At 39.4% G+C, this 19969-nt stretch overlaps 1 protein-coding gene across 4 annotated transcripts; it reads right to left on the bottom strand.

The window, feature by feature from the left end:
• Positions 1–58: 58 nt before the first annotated feature.
• tnip1 (TNFAIP3 interacting protein 1) lies at positions 59–18821 on the bottom strand. Of its 4 annotated transcripts, none has more exons than XM_028588920.1 (19): positions 18715–18813; positions 13501–13645; positions 12172–12354; positions 11274–11417; positions 11033–11118; positions 10759–10818; positions 9808–10017; positions 8559–8653; positions 7922–8099; positions 7614–7706; positions 7412–7477; positions 5740–5871; positions 3857–3985; positions 3636–3770; positions 3406–3531; positions 3166–3249; positions 2465–2674; positions 2119–2203; positions 59–1727 (listed from the first exon to the last, which is right to left on the bottom strand). In XM_028588920.1, exons 3-19 carry the CDS (start codon positions 12317–12319, stop codon positions 1639–1641), a joined length of 2070 nt encoding a protein of 689 aa, XP_028444721.1. In that variant the 5' UTR covers positions 12320–12354; positions 13501–13645; positions 18715–18813; the 3' UTR covers positions 59–1638. The 4 variants fall into 4 exon arrangements, with proteins under 4 accessions (XP_028444721.1, XP_028444723.1, XP_028444722.1 ...); XM_028588922.1 differs by having other exon boundaries at positions 2465–2584; XM_028588921.1 differs by lacking the exon at positions 13501–13645 and having other exon boundaries at positions 18715–18821.
• Positions 18822–19969: the final 1148 nt, after the last annotated feature.

The following is a 19969-nucleotide window of genomic DNA, read 5'->3' as shown; positions in this document are numbered from 1 at the left end:
TCTATTGTAAAAATGGGGAAAAAAACTGAACATGAATAAGCAGGGTAAGATGCTTATAGACATTTAGAATAGATTTATTAAGCCAGTCAAATACAAAAAGTCTCACATGTGCTTTTGCCTACAGCAAAGAAGAAAAAGTACTACAAACCAAGAAGATACAACTGCCAGTAATTACAGCATACCTTTTCAAAGTGCAATTCTTGTTTCACTCATCAGGAATTTGTTCCCTGTAACCTGTTTGATAAACTGGAGCCTTTTCTAATTCATCTGCACACATTTTGAAGCCCTTCGTCTGACTACCTGACATACACTATACTAAAGGAAATTTAATGGGTATTCAGTTAAAACAATGGCTTGATTTGAGATTGGATCTTCCTTTTTAAAATGGCAACACACATCTTGAGGTGTGGATCCTATGTTGGTTATCAGGGCTCTTGACTTAATGTTACAGCAGTACACGAGACTGCATGGCCCGGCCTGGATTGCTGGTTGTTAAAGTGGCACATAGCGCAAAGCCAGCTATCCCAGCAGAGGTTTTCCTCTGAGGAGCGGCTGTACTACTGCAACACTAGATCTAGGGCCTCCAAATACTGATTACAATCGTCGCCGTTCTGTTGCTTGAGCAGTAATAGGTGTACTACTTGCACTGATTACAACTCAATAAGTAAACAAGGAATGTATGAATGGATCGCTGCTGCCTAAAGGTTTTGGTGCTGTAACTTCTGGCTACTCTATGTTGGGGCTAAACTGTGGGCAATAGTACAGGATGCAGTAAGATGAGTTATGAATGAGTGGTCAAATCATCAAATCAATTGTGGTCAAGTAGAAGTGTTGTGTTTAATGAGATTAGGTCCATCATCATGGGGGGGAAAAAAGGTTGTGTATGTACTGTGCATTGTGTATTGTGTCTGATACAAACATACAATGTCAATAGCTCCAATATATTGGGATTACACTAACAACATAGAAAGAACAGCATTACTAAAGACAATGATTTACACTTAGTCAATGCAACTATCAAAACAGCAGGTTATAAATAAATTATCAATAATCACAATCATGTTTTTGGTATGAAACCATCAAAATTCATTTCCCAAAATTTGTTTTTCCAACAACCACTTTTGAACAGTTACACGTATGGGACATTTCTATAACATCGATGGTACGGAAGAAATCTCATAAATCAATCAACATTCACATTGTAAATTCTATGATTCAATGTACTATATATTCATTCATTGTTGGAATGAGTATATGTTGTCTTAGTCATATTGGGGAATGGCTTCATGTAACCCTACAAGTAAAGTAAGTGTCAAGTTGTTACACACTTGCAGAGATACAAGCACATAGGTATATTTCCTGAAAAAAATAAAATGAACAATGTTAATTATTCCAACCCATTTAACAAATGATTTCAGTTCCTGATAAAAAAAAAAATCTAAATAATATTTCATGTACATATATTCAGAATAGCGAAGTGTTTCACAAATAGCCTTATAAAACGCAAGTATAAACAACATTACAATAGGATATCTACAGTTCAGTAGGAAAATTATAGATCAAATCACACCTGTCAACTCAAAAACAAACTGATTTCATGCTACTACTCAGACTCCATTTGGTGGGTACGGTGATGCCTTAGTGCTTTCCAGGGTCAATGTTCTGTCTGTCCCTTTTTCCAAATCCTGCTGCTGCTGCTGCCGCCGCCGCCGCTGCTGCGGACTGATCTGCAGACACAAAAGGAACAAGACTGCATTATCTTCACAGTCACAAACTTTGCTGCTACACACTTTTCATGTGAAATGAATACAGTAAACATGTAACCATTTTGTGGTGTAATCTCATGAGTCGATGAGGATTTGCGAGAAAGGATAATGATGGCAATATTCTATTTTCCAATCTATAAATTAAAATTTGTAGCACAGGGAATTCTAAGTATTGAGAGATGGACTACCACTACAAACACACTGTTGGTTCTGGTCTTTTGATGGCATTTTACAATAAGGAAGAATACAGAGTAACACCACCATTATTTTTTTAAGCAATGAAACCTTACAAAATCTTTATTTATAACAAACATTAAGAACAAAATGTTGTACTTTGCTGGCTGTACCATACCTGCATTCTCTGGTGGTGGTCTTGAACTCTCTCCTACTGCTCTGGCCCCTCTCGGCTGCGGGAATGACGACTGCCAAGGAAAACCCTGACCAAAGAGAAAGCACCACCTTAGTTGAAATCACTAAATACACCCATTCATCACAAACAGCAGCCCTCAAAGTCTTTGCCTTAACCTAACAATGGTTAGTGAATGTAAGCGTGGCTAGGTTGAGCTACAGGTAGACCTAATTACAACTTGCTTGTTAAGGGGAGTAGAGGTAAGAGAGAAAGTAGCCTAGTTTCCTCAGTGAACCAGAGTCACTCCAGAGACAGAGACAGAGACAGAGGGGCCTTAGAGGACCCTTACCGGGGTGACAGGCTGGAAGTCTCGTACAGGGGGCGGTGCTGCGGCGGCTGCGGCACCTGCTGCATTGGGCATCCGGGGAGGGAAGTGTATGGGCCAGCCCTCAAGGCCCTGCGGTCCCACCTGCACAAAGGGACCACAGTAGGGAGGGCTCAGCGGGCCATTCACTGAGCCTGACGTGGGGTCTGAGGTACGTCTTTCCTGCTGCTGCCCCTACGAGGGATCACAAGTACACACGTGATCCCCAATCAGTGCACGGCCGCTACTCTCAGCGAGCGCAGTGGCCCTGTCGTGGCATGGGCCACTGCTGACCTTCAACCCTACTGCAGCTGCCTCCCACTGAGGTGTAGGACTGTTCCACCTGCTGATCCCAAATGCACTGACAAACAACAAACAACCTAGCCGGAGTGAGGCTCTTGTGCTGGAGTATTATTTGTTCAGTATGAACTCATTGCAGTCAACATCTATGTGACTGTATTCTATCACGGGGGGGGGGGGGCGCTAGTCTGCAAGATTCACAATAACTTATCCTACTGCAAGATGGATCCCGACGGCTTGTAGAGCAACTTTCAGTAAATGCCGTGGCCCTAATTAATTACTTGAATGGCCAAAATGGCCGTATCACCTACGCAGGCTGACGGCACCATTTCATTTAAGATTGGTCTGCAACGCTACCAGGCTCAGACCTGAGCTGCAGCCAGTACCTGTTTGTGATGCTGCATCTGCAGTCTCTCCAGTTTACATCTTTCCGTACGTTCTCTCTGACACTCGTTCTGCGCCTGATGAAGCTGAATAACAGAACACACAATAACAAAAACAAATCCCACATTAGAGAGCACTTCAGTTATATTTGTAATTCAATGCAAGAAAAAAAAAAAAAAAAAAAAAACTAAAAGCATAATCATGCCACATATACAGGAGAGTATGCTGTAAACACAGCTTACCTGATTGGTCAAATTAGTAATCTGACCCTGGAGTCTCTCAACTTGCCGCCTCAAGTCCTCTTTTTCCTCATTCATTCGCTCCCTGTCACTCCTCTCTTTTCTGAAGTCCTCTTCAAAGATCTTTACCTGAAGTAAAACAAATTATTAAAAAGCAGTTGAGGGAATATTTGTATAATTGCAAAAGAATGCATGTATGCATATGTGTGATTATGTGTTGTTGCTCGTCTGACCTGTTCCTTTAGTACAGCAATTTGAGTGAGCAGTTCCTGTTTCTTCAGGTTATTGGCTGCATCTGCAAAGTTACCCTGACCAGGTGGTTGCTGGGAGGATGAAGGGGTGTGCAGGTTTAAGGCTTCCTCTAAAGCCTGAAGTAAGACAAAACCAGTATTACACAGAAGGCAATGTATCGGTGGAAGAGCTGCAGAAAGAGAGAGCGATGAAGTACACTCACTCTGTTGAGGCGTTGGATCTCCTTCTCCTGGTACTCCCTCTGTTTGCTGAGGGGCAGCAGCTGATCTTGCAGGTAGCGAATCTTCTGCTTCAGCTCAGTGGTCTCAGAGTTGAGGCACTCCTTCTCCCCCTGACATATACACACCCAAAACATTGAAAACGCCTTTCATAAAAGTATCCTGAAGCTGTCTTCCCCCCCTCCAGATTCTGTGCCCTGGGTTTTAAAGGCGTCCTATTCTGCTTTCCGTATTTTCTGTCCTAGCTATAATGTTATAATGTTAAATGTGGCCAATACCTAGTTGGCCTTCTATGATTGGTCATCTGCTCCAGGTAGCCAGTATTTTATTTTATTTTATTTTTTTAAAGCTAGTGCAGTGTTAACATTGTTGCTAACGGCAGTAAAAGCTGTAATCTTGGCTGCCAAAGTTAAATTCTCCCCACTACTACATAATGGGAAACATTTCCCATTATGTAGTATTTGGTTCAGAAGCCTGTTTTGACTGTAGATAGTGCTGCTATATTCTATTAATGCCCACTGCTTACTATAGTAGCTACGTGCTAACACCAGGGAAACCTGTAATCTTTGCTGCCAATGTTGTTAAATTCTCCCCAATTTCAGGTCACATTACTTTCTTGGGTAGTATTTGGTTCAGAAGCCTTTTTTTAAATAAATGGTAGAAAGTGCTGCTCCATTCCTTTACAAACTAACATTAGCCTACTGCTAACTATTAAGTGGCTGCATGCTGACGGAAGATAGCTGTAATCTTGGTGGCCAATGTTGGTCATTTCTCCCCAATTTCGGGTCACATTTCTCCTGATGGTTTAGTATTTTGTTTAGAAGCCTTTATTGGGGATTTCTCCTCCTGCTATATACTCTGCTGCAGTCAGTCTCCAGCTGCAACAAGTGCAAAGACAGTGGAGATTTCAGGAGACTCAGAGATACGTAAATCCGCTGACCAATCAGAGCAGGCTTTTTCAGGAAGGGGGCTTAAAGAGACAGACGCTCCAACAGAGGGTCTCAGATAGAGGGTGAACAGGAGCACTAGCCATGGGCAGTATGAGAAAAATAAAGTGTTTTTAATAGTGGTGTCAAACGATTAAAATATTTAAAATCGCAATTAATGTCATAGTTAACTCGCAATTAATTGCACATTTTTATCCATTCTAAATGTCCCTCGATTTCTCTTTGTCCAATTATTTTTCTCATTTTAATGCTCTTATCAGCATGGAGAAGTGGATCGGCTTGCTTTGTGCTTTTGTCGCCTGGCTTTGACGAGGGGGGGCGGAGAATTGGCATCAGCTGTGTGCTTGGCCATAAATGGTATTTCAGACTGGATGTGCTGCGATGATAGCTCAGTTCACAACGACAAAACACACAGATCACTTTGGTCTTGTCAATGGAACCATTTGGCAACTCTTTAAAAGTAAACTTTCCATTCAGAATCTTAATTGCATCCATTTTGGGATCTCGTGCTCGCCATCCACTCAAAATGTACCGTTAGCCTACTACGTTTTGGCCGGCTCGCAAGCCCAAACAAGTGTGTTTCTTGTCTTGTTTCCGGTCTAGCTAGATCCAGTGTGGTGTTGTAGTTTTTCCTAACGTTACTAGTTGTTGCAACAGCATGTGAAAAAAAAAAAAAAAAAAAAAAACTACAAAGTTTGCAAGGCCAAAAAGAACGTTAATCTTGCAATAAAAAAAAATTTACGCCATTAAAATGGGTTTGCGTTAACAACGCATTTAACTGACAGCACTAGTTTCTGAACATTAAAGCATGTAAACATGTTCTAGTACAAACACAAAATGAACAGGAAAATGCCATGTAATGGGTCACCTTTAAAAGGTTAGACCAATTTCACCTGAGCTTTGTGTCCTTGCACTCTCACCTGTACATTTTCAATCTTGGACTTGGCCAGCAGCAGCTTCTTGTCGTAGTCGCGCTGCCTCTGCTCTCGCTCTGCCTCCAGCTCAAGCACAGTTTTCTGGGACTCAGCCAGCCGTTGTCTGAGGTCTGTGATCTGAGGGACGATGTAAACCATTTAGTTTAGGACAGCATTCATCGAGTCCACTAATCACAGTTCTAAGAGACAATTCTCATAAACACAAAACCAAAAAATAAAAAAATAATAATTCAGTGATAACAACTCTCTGGTTAAGATAAACATCAGCTGTTGCATGTGTTAGGATACGGCCTTAGATATGAGTGTTGTGAAATTATAAACTAAACCACAGCAACAAGGACACATTTGCAAACACACGCAGTTCTGTTTTTGTGTAAAATATGAACAAACCTAGTGACGCAAATGGATATATCTAAGGGTTCTGTGGTCTAAACCAAAGGCTGCATGGTGTCCCCGTCTCAACAAAGTGTGAATCTAGGTCTGTTCATGATTGCGGGTGTGCACACGCAGAGGTGTGTGAGTACGAGTGCGAGAGTGTGTACATGTGTGAGAGTGTGTACGTGTGTGTCTCTGCTGCCCTCTGACTGCACCACAGGAGGAAGTCAGCGGGTACCAGAGAGGTGAGGGGAATTCTTACTGAGGTGTGACAGGCCTTGTGGTAAGTATGCTCAGATAGCGAGCTATTGCAAGATTGCACCTTTCCACTGGACAAGCATATAGAAAACACACACGCAGCTTCTTCACTACATACTGATGCACACCGACATCAGAGTCCCCTGTTCTTTAAAGATATTCCCCGATTACAAAATCCCTGCAATCTGTCATTTCACTTATTTAAAATAAAAAAAAAATAAAAAACCATTAATGGTAAAGGAAAAATAATTATTCCACCGGCATAATGCAAAATTTGTTAAATAGAGTTCTTTTTTAACTAGGGTTGCAGCGGTACACCAGTTTCACGGTATACCGTGGTAAGAAAATTGACGGTTATCATACCATGTACATTTGCTTATCTACATGTATTGAAAAAAATATTTTATTTTCAAATTGCAGACTTTTTACACATAGTTCCTTTCAAAAATAGTTTCAAGTTTTAATTATAAAAAAATAAAAGCACATGCCACAAAGCCTGTTTTCATTCCTTTAAGGATCATTTTAACTGATAATAATAATAATAATAATAATAATAATAATAATAATAATAATAAACCATACAGTATACCACAACTTATACTGTTGCAACCCTATTTTCAACCTATGTAACCAATAAATAACCCAGTCCAATCTAAGAACATACATTATTCATATTGTGTGAGGACAGTTTCATGGAAAACGCAGAATAAATACTCCCATGTACTTTTTGTACTGTACATGTAGATTGATTTCTGTACAATTTATAAGTGCTTTGAATATATTTGCTTTGAATCTAATAAGAACCGTGGCATGTCAAAAAGGTCCTAAAAAGTCAAATGATGGGATTTCATAAAAATAAACAAATGTTTGAGGTGAGATTTTGAAATGACAAAAACGTCAAATGTTTTTTAGAAGAATTTGGAGAGAATTAAGTATTAGTTCTCCTTGAGCAGCTCTATACCAGTCAAGGACACAGTGATGTCTTCCCACATCCTTCACAACAGCTGTAAAGTCATTACTGTACCTTCTGTTCAAACTGTGACTTCATGGAGTTCCACTGAATGTCCCACTGCTTGTTCACCTCCAGTACCTTTAAGCAGCGACAGAAAGTGAAACAAATGACACTGAACATATAGGAAACTAAATACACACAGACTTTCCCCTATGGCAAAAGAGGATGAGCAGTAAGAGCAAAAAAAAAAAAAAAAATAATGAAAAACACTCACATCCTTTCTCTGCTTCTCCAAAAGCTTGATTTTCTTTTCATACACCTCTACATCACAAGGTTTAGTTGGGGTTTTCTCTGCAGCTTTTCCACTCTGGGGGCACACAACACATTTCCTAATCCACAACATTCCTCCATTACTCTAATCCCACATGGTACGAGTTAATGAGCGGAGGACTTTTAAAATCACTCAAGTTCATTGAGAAGAACCCTGCATTGCTAAAAAGAGAAAAATGTTAAAATAAAAAAAAATGTATATTTGTAAAACAAAAAACATTTTTATTTACTATATAATTGAATTTAAACTACCTTCTGCGGTGTGGTGGCCTCCATCTTGGGTCTTACAGCGGCTGATTCCTCCTTCACAGGCTCCTCTTTGGCCTCCGGAGCTTCGGTGTCAGATGGCGCCGCAGACGACGCTGCTGTTGCTGCTGCTACTGCTGCTGCTGCTCCCGTGACCAGCTCCTTAAGTTTCTGATTCTCCTGTCTGAATCGCCAAGAAAATGAAAATGATAGTGTTTGTGAGCAAGGTCCCTTCCCAGAGTCTGTTGAAGTTTTCACACAGCTTCAGGATGTCATTTGGGAAGAACCTACGATACCCACTGGGCACAATGACGCCAACAGAAAGCAGTGGAATAATTCCCCATCAAAAATGAAACCATGGTCACCAGTCAACATCCAGGACAAAGTCAAAGTTGTGTAGGGTTTCTGTCATCCAAAACATTAATGGCGGGTTGATTCCCGTTGCATTCAAAAAAGGTCATGAGAAACTAAATTGTCCCACAGTTAAAAAATAAAATAGACAAGAGCAATGAGAATGAGGCATTTGTATTATCTGATGTATGTATGTATGTATTTTCTCTTTGACCTTACTAACAATACCGTTTCTGCTCCAGCAGAAGCAACAAAGCCCAGTCAAAATGTAAAAGAGAAGGAAACCCATTACCTCAATTGTTCCAAATCTCGATTCCTGATATGATGATCCTCTTCCATTTTCTTCCGAAGCTCATTGTTCTCCTGTCTGAGCTGCTCACATAGAGTCTATAAAACCAAAAAAGAAATAGATTTTTCTTGTACATCTGTATGCCCACACAGAAGCAATCACCTTTAACACAATGCTACAACACAAAAGTTACTTGAGTGAAATTATGTTGGATACTGTACATGTGTATGAGCAGATTCGTGAGGAAATACCTCCCACCTATAAAAAAAAAAAAAAAAAAGGCACAAGACACTCTTTTTTTGAGACATATGGTCTAGAGCTGGGCGATATGAATAAAAAATTTAAATAAAAAGAAATCTAATATCACGATATTTCTGACCAAATAACTCAATATTGATATTGTGGCAATATTGTAGGGTTGACAATTGGTGCTTACAAAAAAAAAATATTTATACAATGAGATTTTTGATAAATAATCATGAATGTGAATATAATAACTAAATGGGTAAAGGCAAATAATAGAAACGCTAGAACAGTCTGGTAAATTAAAAAAAAAATTACATCACTTTACTGTAATCCAGCCATTAAAACCAGGGACAGATAACACTTGTGTCATATCACGATAGATATAATATCGATATACTGCCCAGCCCTAATATGGTCCTATATTTCAGTGAAAACCACGACTTTTCTATATAGACCAAATCCCTGCAAATACTGCTTTACTTTTGTATATTAAAATTAGGCCAGAATGCATTTCAGAAACTCCAGGTGTTGATGCACTTCCACTGGTACTGGCTACGAATCCACAATCTCCTCTTTATGCAAACATCTATGCAACAAGATTTATGTTGAAAGTGTTTTTTTTTTCCTATGTCATACTGTTACTCTGCTTATGTTGTAAAGAACTTTGTAAAATTGTTTAGAAATGTGCTATAGCAATTAAGTTATTACAGTTCAAACAACAATTTGTTCAAAAAAAGAAAGCTTGTGTTGTGTGCCAGTAGTAGTTGTAGTCGATTATGCAAATGCAAAGCCCACACGGACTGTTTAAGACACCAAAACTACATTTGCAGTGGGAAAATAACATTTGTCAGAAAAGAATAGAACTTTGTAGGTCATTACATTATAAAAAAAAAAAAAAAAAAAAAAAAAAAACCATGTTGGAGAACTATCTTAAATCTCAAGAGCGGGATGGTTGCTTTGGCCTGCATTTATTTCAGTCATACAGTCGTCGTGGGGCGCCATGTACCTGTAGGAGGGAAGTCCTCTGCTCGTTCTTTTGGACCTTGGAGGAAAGATGGTGAAACTCCACAGCCATGCGACCGAGGTGAGCTAACAGCTGGTTCGGGTTGGACTCTTCTGCGAATATGCTGAAGGAGCTCTCTAGTCTCTTCAGCTGGCTGGCTAGCTCGATGTTCTCCTGAGGCAGGACAGGGATTACGGCTGCCACCGACCCGGCCTGGAGATAACCACACAGGTAAACAGTCAGTCAGTCCTCCCTCTCAAGCCAACTCAGTTAAGAAGTATTTCAACCAGCACAAGACTGAAAGATCTCATCGCTGTAAGAGTCATCGTGCTACTATTTCTATGAAGTGCAGCAGCTGATTTATCTAAAGTCAAACCAGTTTATCCTGTTGAATCTAAATTTGGAACTCACAGAATATGGTTGCCTGTGGTAACACTTTGACCAAAGATATTCTGTTCAGGTGTGATACTCTTGCGAAGTAAAGCTATAGGAATTTTACAATACGACACGCTAGCCAATAACATTAGTTTTGGCAACTTGTGCTTCAAATATACTGGCATAGTGTCCTATTAACACATCCTCTAGGATGTAGTGTGTGAATGAATCAGCAGTGTAATTCTAGTCAGTAATAATCCTGGACTTTCCCCTGGCTGACTCAGGCTGGAGCTACCAGTATTGAGTTGGTTTGTGAGTCACCACCCCAAGGATATGTTCCTAATATTAAGGAAATGGCTATCAAAAGGCAAGGTTGAATTTATCCTAAATAAATAACGCAAAAATAATTCCTGTTGGGAGTCAGCATTGAGAGCATTGCGATATCTCAACATAACATACTAAAAAGTTTGGTCAAATTAAAGATTCTTTGGAACTACAAAAAAAAAAAAAAAAAAAAAATTGTTACTGTGCTAGTGGAATATTATTCATCATTTGAGTCACAAAAAGTCTGGTACGTACAGTCAAGGCTTCTGAAGTCTTCCCATCTACATTCACGACCTCAAACTCTGCTGACGCCTCCTGTTAAGACCCAAAAGTAGCATCATAGTACACACAGTGACTGTAATGGCATCAATGAACTTGTAAGAATAAAGTAAACATCCTCCAGTTGAGAGCTGCCAGGTGTCATCGTCTCTTGTAATGCCTGCATCTAATGTTATTTACAATTCTGAAATCATCATAAAGTTGTTCCTGCCTGTACCAAAAGCTCTCACTCGCAGTACAAATGACTTACATTGGGCTTCTCAGGCTGAAGGGTCTTCCCTAAACAGCTTGTTTGCTCCTCCTTCTGCTCTGCAGTGGGGTGTAAACAGGGTCTACCTGAAATAAGCCATACCAAAACCAAGGTTAATGCAAGTTTCAGTAAAGTACAACAGCATGCCGTTTAATTGCAACAGTCCAGAGTAATAATCCACAAATATGAAAATATGTCTACAAGTTTAATTCACAATTACCATTGAGTACGTGAGACCTACTTTGTGTTTCAGCATGAATGTGCCCTCCCATACACAGACTGGTGGCAAAGCTGGAGGACTTAAGGGCCTCGTTGTCTCTCACAAGTTCCTCCACTCGCTGCCGAAGCCTTGATGCCTCTGACTGAGACTCTTCCAGCAAATCACCTGCAAGTTTCAGAGAGATCTTGTCTCTGTCCAGCAGCCCTTCATTTGAATTCCACTTGATTTAACTTAATTACTTCAAAAAACACTAGCCAAGACTAGATCTATCAACATGAGCAGACATCAAATGTGGTATGATGGAAGTATAGAGAGAAATTACGTGCAGTAGCAATCCTTTGGTGAGTCACAAAAGGAGCAATCAGGCCGTTCACCTCACATGCAAGCTTTTCAACAAACTACCAATGAAGATCATCAGGTTGAACTACATTCCACATAATTTGCTGCACGACAGTTTCCCTCCTGCATTTGCATATTTTGACTGGAAATTCAGTCATGTAATCTGTTACGGAAGCCGTCTTTGTGGGTGCATCAAGTTAAAATCAAATCACGATTAATTTAGTGCTGCTACAAAATGCTGGACACCGTTTCTGTTATATACTTATAAAGTTTATTTTTATATATATATATATATATATATATATATATATATATATATATATATATATATATATATATATATATATATATATATATATATATATATATATATATATATACACACACACACACACACACACACACACACACACATACATACATACACACACACACTTTATATTATACTAAATTATTGATCCCTGAGGGGAACATGCATTAAATGAAGAGATGTCAGAGCTAGGGGGCTGCCCATGGACAGCGCCCCGAGCAGCTCTCCATCCACAGCTTTGAAGTAACCATAGTGTCTTTAGAAACCTACCTAAACTCTTAAGTCCCTTCATTCGCTCCCGCAGTATGCTGTTCTCCTCCAGTAGCTGTCGATAGCTGCTTCCCCCTCCGGCCTCCTCCCTGGCCCTGACCTCACTCCCACCTGGATCATAGATGCGATACGGGCCTTTCCCTTCCATTGCCGTCGTTCACTTCCTAGACATGGTCCTCTGAACTGCAGAGAGAAGAGAAAAACTGTTATTTTGAGCTTAATTAAAAACAAAGCACCAGAAACTACTCAGCAGAACGGATTATTATTTTTTTTTAAATGCAGGGGTAGCTGACAAAAAAAAAAAAAAAAAAGTGCTGATAGTAACACCTTTAAACATAAGAGGACTGAGGACTTGTGGTCCTCCACCCTTTGTAATAAGAGAAGCAACTTTAGCATTGAAAACAAATCACATTTGAATCCTAAGTTAAACGTGTACTGCTGATAAAAGGCAATTTGAAAGTATAGTAGGTACAGCATGAGAGCAAACAGCAAATGTCGACACGCAACTGTTTATGCTGAGGAAGGAAACAGTTGAACAGAAACATTAGCTGTAACGTTACAGTACGAGAGAAAATAACCTAAACATCCCCTTAAACCACAATTTATGGTGTAGCAATATTACAACCACTCAGAAATATAACAAATTATGTTCCCTTTACTTTTGATCGCAGATTAAATAAATACCACCCACTCAGACATACTACTGTATGTAACGTAACGTTACTGTGAGTGACCCAGCTAGAAAAAAAATTAAAAAAACACCATTGCTGCCCTTCTGTCAGTTTATAATTTAACGTTATAGCAGGAAGAATAAACTATCGGGGAAGACTGGTGACGAAATAAAAGCCCAACCGACAGCAGAGAGGACAAAAGCATCAACAATACACCCGTGGCGTTAGATCCAACCCTGCCAGAGGGAAACATATGGCAAGAATGTGCTAGCTAGTGTTGGTAATAGCTAAATATGACAACTACAACCTTCATATCCGAGTGTAAAAAGGACAGAAACAGAAAAAAAGATACTAAATGTTACGAAAACTCCGCTAACAAACATATACAATAGACGAGAGTGAAATACAGCACAATCTAGCAAATGATAGCTACCTTGATTGGCTGAAGAAGGCTAATATTAGTTTTCGCTGTTGTCATGCAAATTGATAGCAACATCTTCGTTAGCTCTCGGCTAGCTAACACTAGATGACAGTGCGGGACAGGAAGCCGCTAGCTCTTATTTTACCCACTACAGATACTTTTATCGATGTTAAGTCAGTCGGAAAGCGGAGTTTAATGACAAACAAAAGAACAAAGAGGTGTCTTTTGTCTGGATACCTTTCAGCTCGCAGTGGCCTCGTCTCTCTGCCCAGACATTGCGGAAGTGGTCTACTGGTCTATGCTGTAACCCGGGAATTTCCACCTCGTTTGATGTAAACAGCGATTGATTGACATCCCGGCGGACCAATCAGGGTACAGTTCTCTGTCAGCGGGGCACCAACAGGAAACATTGACCGTAATGTAAACAATGGAGCAAAATGCTTCACATAATCATATTTCACGGTAGAGATTTTACTAGAATAACACAGGGTGGATTTTTAAATATGTAAATGACTATTCATACATAGCAAGAATTGTTCATATGACACAATGGCACGAGCATGAGTAAAACTGATCATCCAAACAAGCCTGACGTTTCTCTTGAGTCGTAATGATTTTAATAAAACAACTTCTTATTCTTCTTTTTACCTTTTGAAACTCACCCCTACACCCCCATAGTGCAGGGACAAACCCGACCATTTTCACAGAATAACTTCTTTCTTCATTGATAAATTTAGAGAAGGGGCTGGTGGGGGTTTCTGTGATTGCATCACACATTTCCTCTGAACTAGGAGGCCTACTAAGTTACACTTAGCTTTTTAAGTCCACACTATAGGTTAACAAGTAATATATAGTTGGTATGAAAGATGCTGTGCGATTTATACAGTAATTTTCATATTGTGATTTGGGCAACACATTATTATTTTCATTTTTGATTAATCTGCCGATTATTTTTCTTGATCAATTAATTGTTCAGTCTATAACATAGAAAACAAAAATAGTAAAAAATGTCCATGAAGCTTAAGTTGACGTTTTCAAACTGATTGCTTTGTCCAAAAAATCAGTCTGAAACCTAAAGGCACTCCGATTACTATCAAAATAATAATACACTATACACAGCAATACACTAAATATTCATCTTTAAGGATTAAAAAATGATGCTAAACAATTAATCCATTATCCAAATAGTTACTTATTAGTTTTCTGTAAATCAACTAATTGATTAATTAACTAATAATTTCAGCTTTGACTGTGATACGTTAATATTACATGGGATTTTGGTTACTTTCAAATAAACCACAATTAAGTTTAAATATCATGTTTTCCTGGTCTATTTTTTGTCAGTCACAGGTTAGTTTCAGGTTAGGACAGGTTTGTTGAGGAGCCCTGTGCCACAGTTGTCAGAACTTAGTTTCAGGCTCCCGACTGAACAAACATGAATGATTTAGAGCAATAGTGACATCTTGTGGGAATAAACAAACAGGTAATCCGCTGTCATATTTACGAAGATCATTATTCTCAGTTAACTGGAAGCCAGGGGCGGATCTACAGGGGGGCAAGGGAGGCAGCTGACCCCCCACTGTAGGGCCTTGACCCCCAGCTGCCCCCCTAACTTTGGTGTTCAAAAAACTTTGCTTGTAAAAACAAACTGCCACTATGTGCACAGGCTTCTTAAAACATTGAAACAAACAATTAATTTATATTAATTCATAATAAATAATAATTGTAGATGTAATCTTAGCCCCCTGCCCCACAAATACTTAGCTACGTCCCTGCATCAAACGTGCAGAGCGGCGTTCGCACAGTCTGGCTCGCACACACACACACACACACACACACAGCGAGCCTGCTGCGGTGTGGTGGCCCTGCATCCCGGCAAAGACTGGAGCGACCAAGCCGAGCCTCGGAAAGTGAAGTCAGTTTCCCCAGGGGAAGTTAAAACACACGTTTCATCCAAAGTTAAATTTGTAATAAATGTAATGTCTGCTAAAGGCGAGTCAGCATCAACAACAGCGCGTCCATTACGTTAGCCAAAAGTCAAATCGCTCTGTCGTGGTTTGTAAGCGCATTCTGCTGTTTGATTAGTTTGATTTCAGTAAAGACAAGAAGAGCATAATACAAAATATTACAAACTGGCATGTTTGAATTCATAACGTTTACAGAGGGTCGCCGTTTCGGTGGCGTAACGTTACAACACACTACACAGTGCTTGCTGAGACCGATCATTTGTATATGATTAGTTAAGGAGTACTATAAAATCCACTTCCTCTCACATATCACGGCAATACGGCTGCACAAATTAAACCAGGCAACATCCTTTACTGTCAAACTGGGAAAACAACAAATACAACGGGGTTAAGAAGGCTAGTCTAAACATAACTGATGTGTGCATGTAATAAATCTCGTCTGATGTTATGTTTTTTAGGCTACTTATATTAGCTACAGGGCCATACAGTGTAATGTAATAGAAGAATAACAAGAGCTTTTCACATCTTGACTTTTGCAGGCCAGAGTAGCTGGAGATATTAGCTGAAGCCTAAAAGTGGGGATATTTCCAGCCAAGAAAATCCTGAGATGTGCACAGGAGGAAGAGAAGGAGGGAAATGAAGAAGGAGAAGACAGTAAACTGGAGAGACCAGGCAGGTCAGAGCAGGAGAAGACCACAGAAGGGGTTGCAGAAATGAGTGAAAGAGAAGAGGGAAAGGAAGAATTGACAGTGAGGGATGAAGAGGAGGCTGCAGGTTCAGAGAGAGGGACAGAGGCAGAGAGTGATCAGGAGGAGGCAGATGAAGATGACAGAGAGGAAGAGGAGGCTGCAGTTACCCCTGGACCATATGGTTGGTTTATATTCTCCTTACATATAAATTGCAGTACAGTAACATAACATGTCATGACATGACCTTTTTTTTGTTTTTTGGCTATTTCCATTCTGTTGTATATGTTATAGGGTTAGATATGTGAATATTTACATATACAACAACAGTTCACTCTTCTCAAGACACTTTACAGATAGAGTAGGTCTAGACCACACTCTTTAAGTTACAAAGACCCAACAATTCTCCAAAGAGCAAGCATTTGGTGCAACAGTGGCGAGGAAAAACTTCCTTTTGGGCAGAAACATCAGACAGATCCAGGGTCTTGGTGGCCGCTGCCGGTTAGATACAGATGGATACCCATATACAGATATAGAGAATTATGATTCATAATAATGGTAATTATAGTAACAAAAAAGATAATGGCACTATGACTAGAAATAATAGTTGTAGCAGTTTAGGGCGTAGCAGGGCGTTGCGTGGCGTAGTAGGGCATAGCAGTTTACGTATGGGGGTTTCCATGTACCGTCTTCCCCTGCCACCCTACCAAGATCTCTCGCTACCCCTTTGCCCCCCCATGTAAAATTTTCTAGATCCGCCACTGCTGGAAGCACAAACTATTTCTGATGCAATTCATCTAATGATTGCACACAATTAGACGAATCCATACTAGGATACTTAGTAATCCCAACTCAGTAGTGCATGTTTTTAAAGCTCTCTAATGGGTCAAATTGATTAATTTAACTACCAAAAAGTCTTGGATGAATCACAAGTAAAAACATACTGCTACGTGTCCACAAAGACAATTAGGACAAACACCCTCCATAATGATTTCAAAGCATCAACCTTGAAGGTCTTATCGGGAAGAATGCTGTGTTAACAGGAAACGCCCAGTTTGCAAATTATGTTACTAGCATGACATAATTTATGATGAATACATATAAACTAATCTGAATCACACCCGTTTTTCTCTTAATTTGCCCACCATTATTAATTTCTGTAGGGCAAAAACGTACTAATACTGATTTACAGCTAATGTTAAAACTCCTGTGATAGAGAAATAGCTTATATAATTAAATTAAATAGCTTATATTACCTTCCACATTTAATAATTTAAAATAGGATTTAATATACTACTACTGTACTCACTAAAATTGTAAAGAAAGAGTATAAGTGAATTAGTGAGAATACAAGAAAGTGGGTCGACAGCCTGTAATGTGTGTACACTGTAATATGTGTGCTTTAATAACATTTATGAATTCCTTTTCATAAATAACAATGCAGCTTAAACTGCTTTAGATTCAATTGAAGATTGCCCTACTTGCAATTAAAACCACATATGGGGTGACCTCTAGCTCACCCAGTAAGAGTGTTCGCCCCATGTTGGCTGAGTCCTACAGTGGTGCGGGGTTCGAATCCGACCTGCTTCCCTTTGCTGCGTGTCATCCCCCATCTCTCTCCCCCTTTCTGGTCTATCCACTTTCAAAAATAAAGGGAAAAGCCCCAAAAAATTATTTTAACTAAAACGACCGACAATAACAATAATGTGTTCCCAAAAGAGTAATCAGCTCGCAACAGGAAAAAGCAAACATTCAGTTCACACGGCGTGCCACCAAACCAACACCTTATCCTTGTTTATAGGTGCACAATGTTCCAATCTCAGGCTGCTGAAATAATAAACAGGCCTGCCAGCACAAAAACAAAAGCCAGAGGATATAGGAAATCAATGTCACAGATCATTTAGTCCTCCTGGATAACAAACTTTGTTTCCTCTTCCCACCTACTTTTTCCAAAATATTTTAAAGCATTTTCTTTATTTCACAAAGACAAAATAGTGCGCAGATGACATGTGAGAAGGGGTAATCGTCAGATTGAAGTCCACAGTGTCACAAGTACAGAGTATGCACCCCACCCTGCTGAGACACAAGGACAGTCCAGTCTCCCATCTCCTTACAGCAGAAATCAGCAGCTGATAGTCATTAGCTCTGTGCTGCTTAATACAAAATGTCCTTTTGTTAGCCAACTAGTGACTAACGCTGTCCTCTGAAGGCCTTGAACCAGGGACATCTTCGCTGAAGAGTCTCTCTCACTATGCCAAAAATGTGGACATGTGCACTGCCACCAGATATGCCTCAATGTATATCACTTTTTAATTTACATTAACTCTAGACTTTAACAAAAAAACAGTGTGACAGATTACCAAATACATTTCTCTCAGGCTTATGCATAAATAAAAATAAAATGTATTCATTATCATTATTATTTTTAAGCTAAAAAATGTTATTTTGTTCTTTACATGGATTTAACAACATGTCCATATTTATGTTGTAATTCATTTTCAAAATCACATTTACCACAGAGTATTTGCTTAGGCAAGCAATACAGTACCCCCTAAGACAGAAAATACCATACAAATATAGCTTACAGCATTTTGTTTTAGGGCAGAAATCAATCTTTCATTATGTTACGTTTGACTCCAATGTAATGTTCTAACACAGAACAACACCACTTGTTAATCAGTGACAAGATCAAGTTATTCAACCTGCCCTGAATAAACAATGTGACAAAAAAATGATTATATATCTATTATGCTCCGTTACTGCACCTAAAACGTTAAAACAAATAAACAACAACTCACCCACACATTCAGCTTGTGTCGGAGAGAGGCACTTTTTAAGGAAACTGGTGAATGGGGGGGAAGCAATTTCAGTGAGACTTGGGGAATTCCCATAACCCAGTAAAATGCCCTGATGCTGTAGCTAAAAGCCTGAACACAACCTGGTGTTTGTCCAACTGTGTGGCCCGCCTTTATTCAGTAACACACACACACACAAAAATTGAATGCATTTAATTAATCTTTGTACAGGTGCTTGCTGCACGTACGTCATGCTGCATGCATTCATTAATGCATGTCAACAAAACTGAATGAATAGACAAGGCCACAAACATATCACATCATGATGCCACTCTAATCTTGGAGACTGTAGATAAAAAAAGTCCAAGGCCAAAGCAACAAAAACAAAACTCTCTTAGAGGACGCTTTGAAATATGTAAATTTCAATGTACCTGCTGTGCAAGCTGCTCTGAACAACACCACAGCACAAACTTCCCCCAGCTCTCAAAAGGGAAATTCAAAATTGTATATTTTGTCATTGGCTGCATTTAACAATGTGCAATTGACATGATCTTTTAATCTCTCTTAATTATCATCAAATGGAGCAATTTCAGCTTGGGTGTGCCATTAAAACCCGAGTGTGAATTACTGCTGCAGACTCTATTTGTTGCTTCGTTTTTTTTTGGCATACTGCAGGGGATTTCCTCGCCACATACGTCTTTTTTCTTCTTTCCTCTTTTAACTCAAAGATGGCCTGACAGCTGCTGCGCTCACACATACGCAATGAACTGAGACATAGAACAGAAACAGCTGTCTTGTACTTTTAGTTTACTGCACTTTCAAGTAAACAAGTCCAACTGAGACACATGAAATGAAGTGTTGAGTGTAAACGACTATTTTTCTTTTTGCTCTTTTAAATGTGTAGGGGTATAGATAACTGTTCAGTCATGGTAGTCAGGTAGCCAATGAAGTCACGCTATACTTCTACAGTGTGTTTGAACGGGCTAACAAGAGCCTGATTTGTTCAGAGTTAGGCCTCACAACTTTAGCTGCTATCAAAATATCAGTTTGAATGAATTATTATTCTGTAAATACCACCCTTTATTTCACATAGTTAACCTTTATGAACAACAATAACATATGGGTATTTTATGAGATTGTTTAGCAGAAGAGGCATTGAATTAAAGTGGGAGTTTCCTGATGTTAAATATTCTAGTTCTCATTATGCTCAGCCCATTGCTGTTGCCAGTATCAACACAGCTAATCATCGAACTGCCCT

The sequence above is a fragment of the Perca flavescens genome, chromosome 10 (genome assembly GCF_004354835.1).
Source record: "Perca flavescens isolate YP-PL-M2 chromosome 10, PFLA_1.0, whole genome shotgun sequence".
NCBI classification, from domain to species: Eukaryota; Metazoa; Chordata; class Actinopteri; order Perciformes; family Percidae; genus Perca; species Perca flavescens.
The sequence above is the reverse complement of the archived record's forward strand: the minus strand, read 5'-3'. Positions and strand labels throughout refer to the sequence as shown.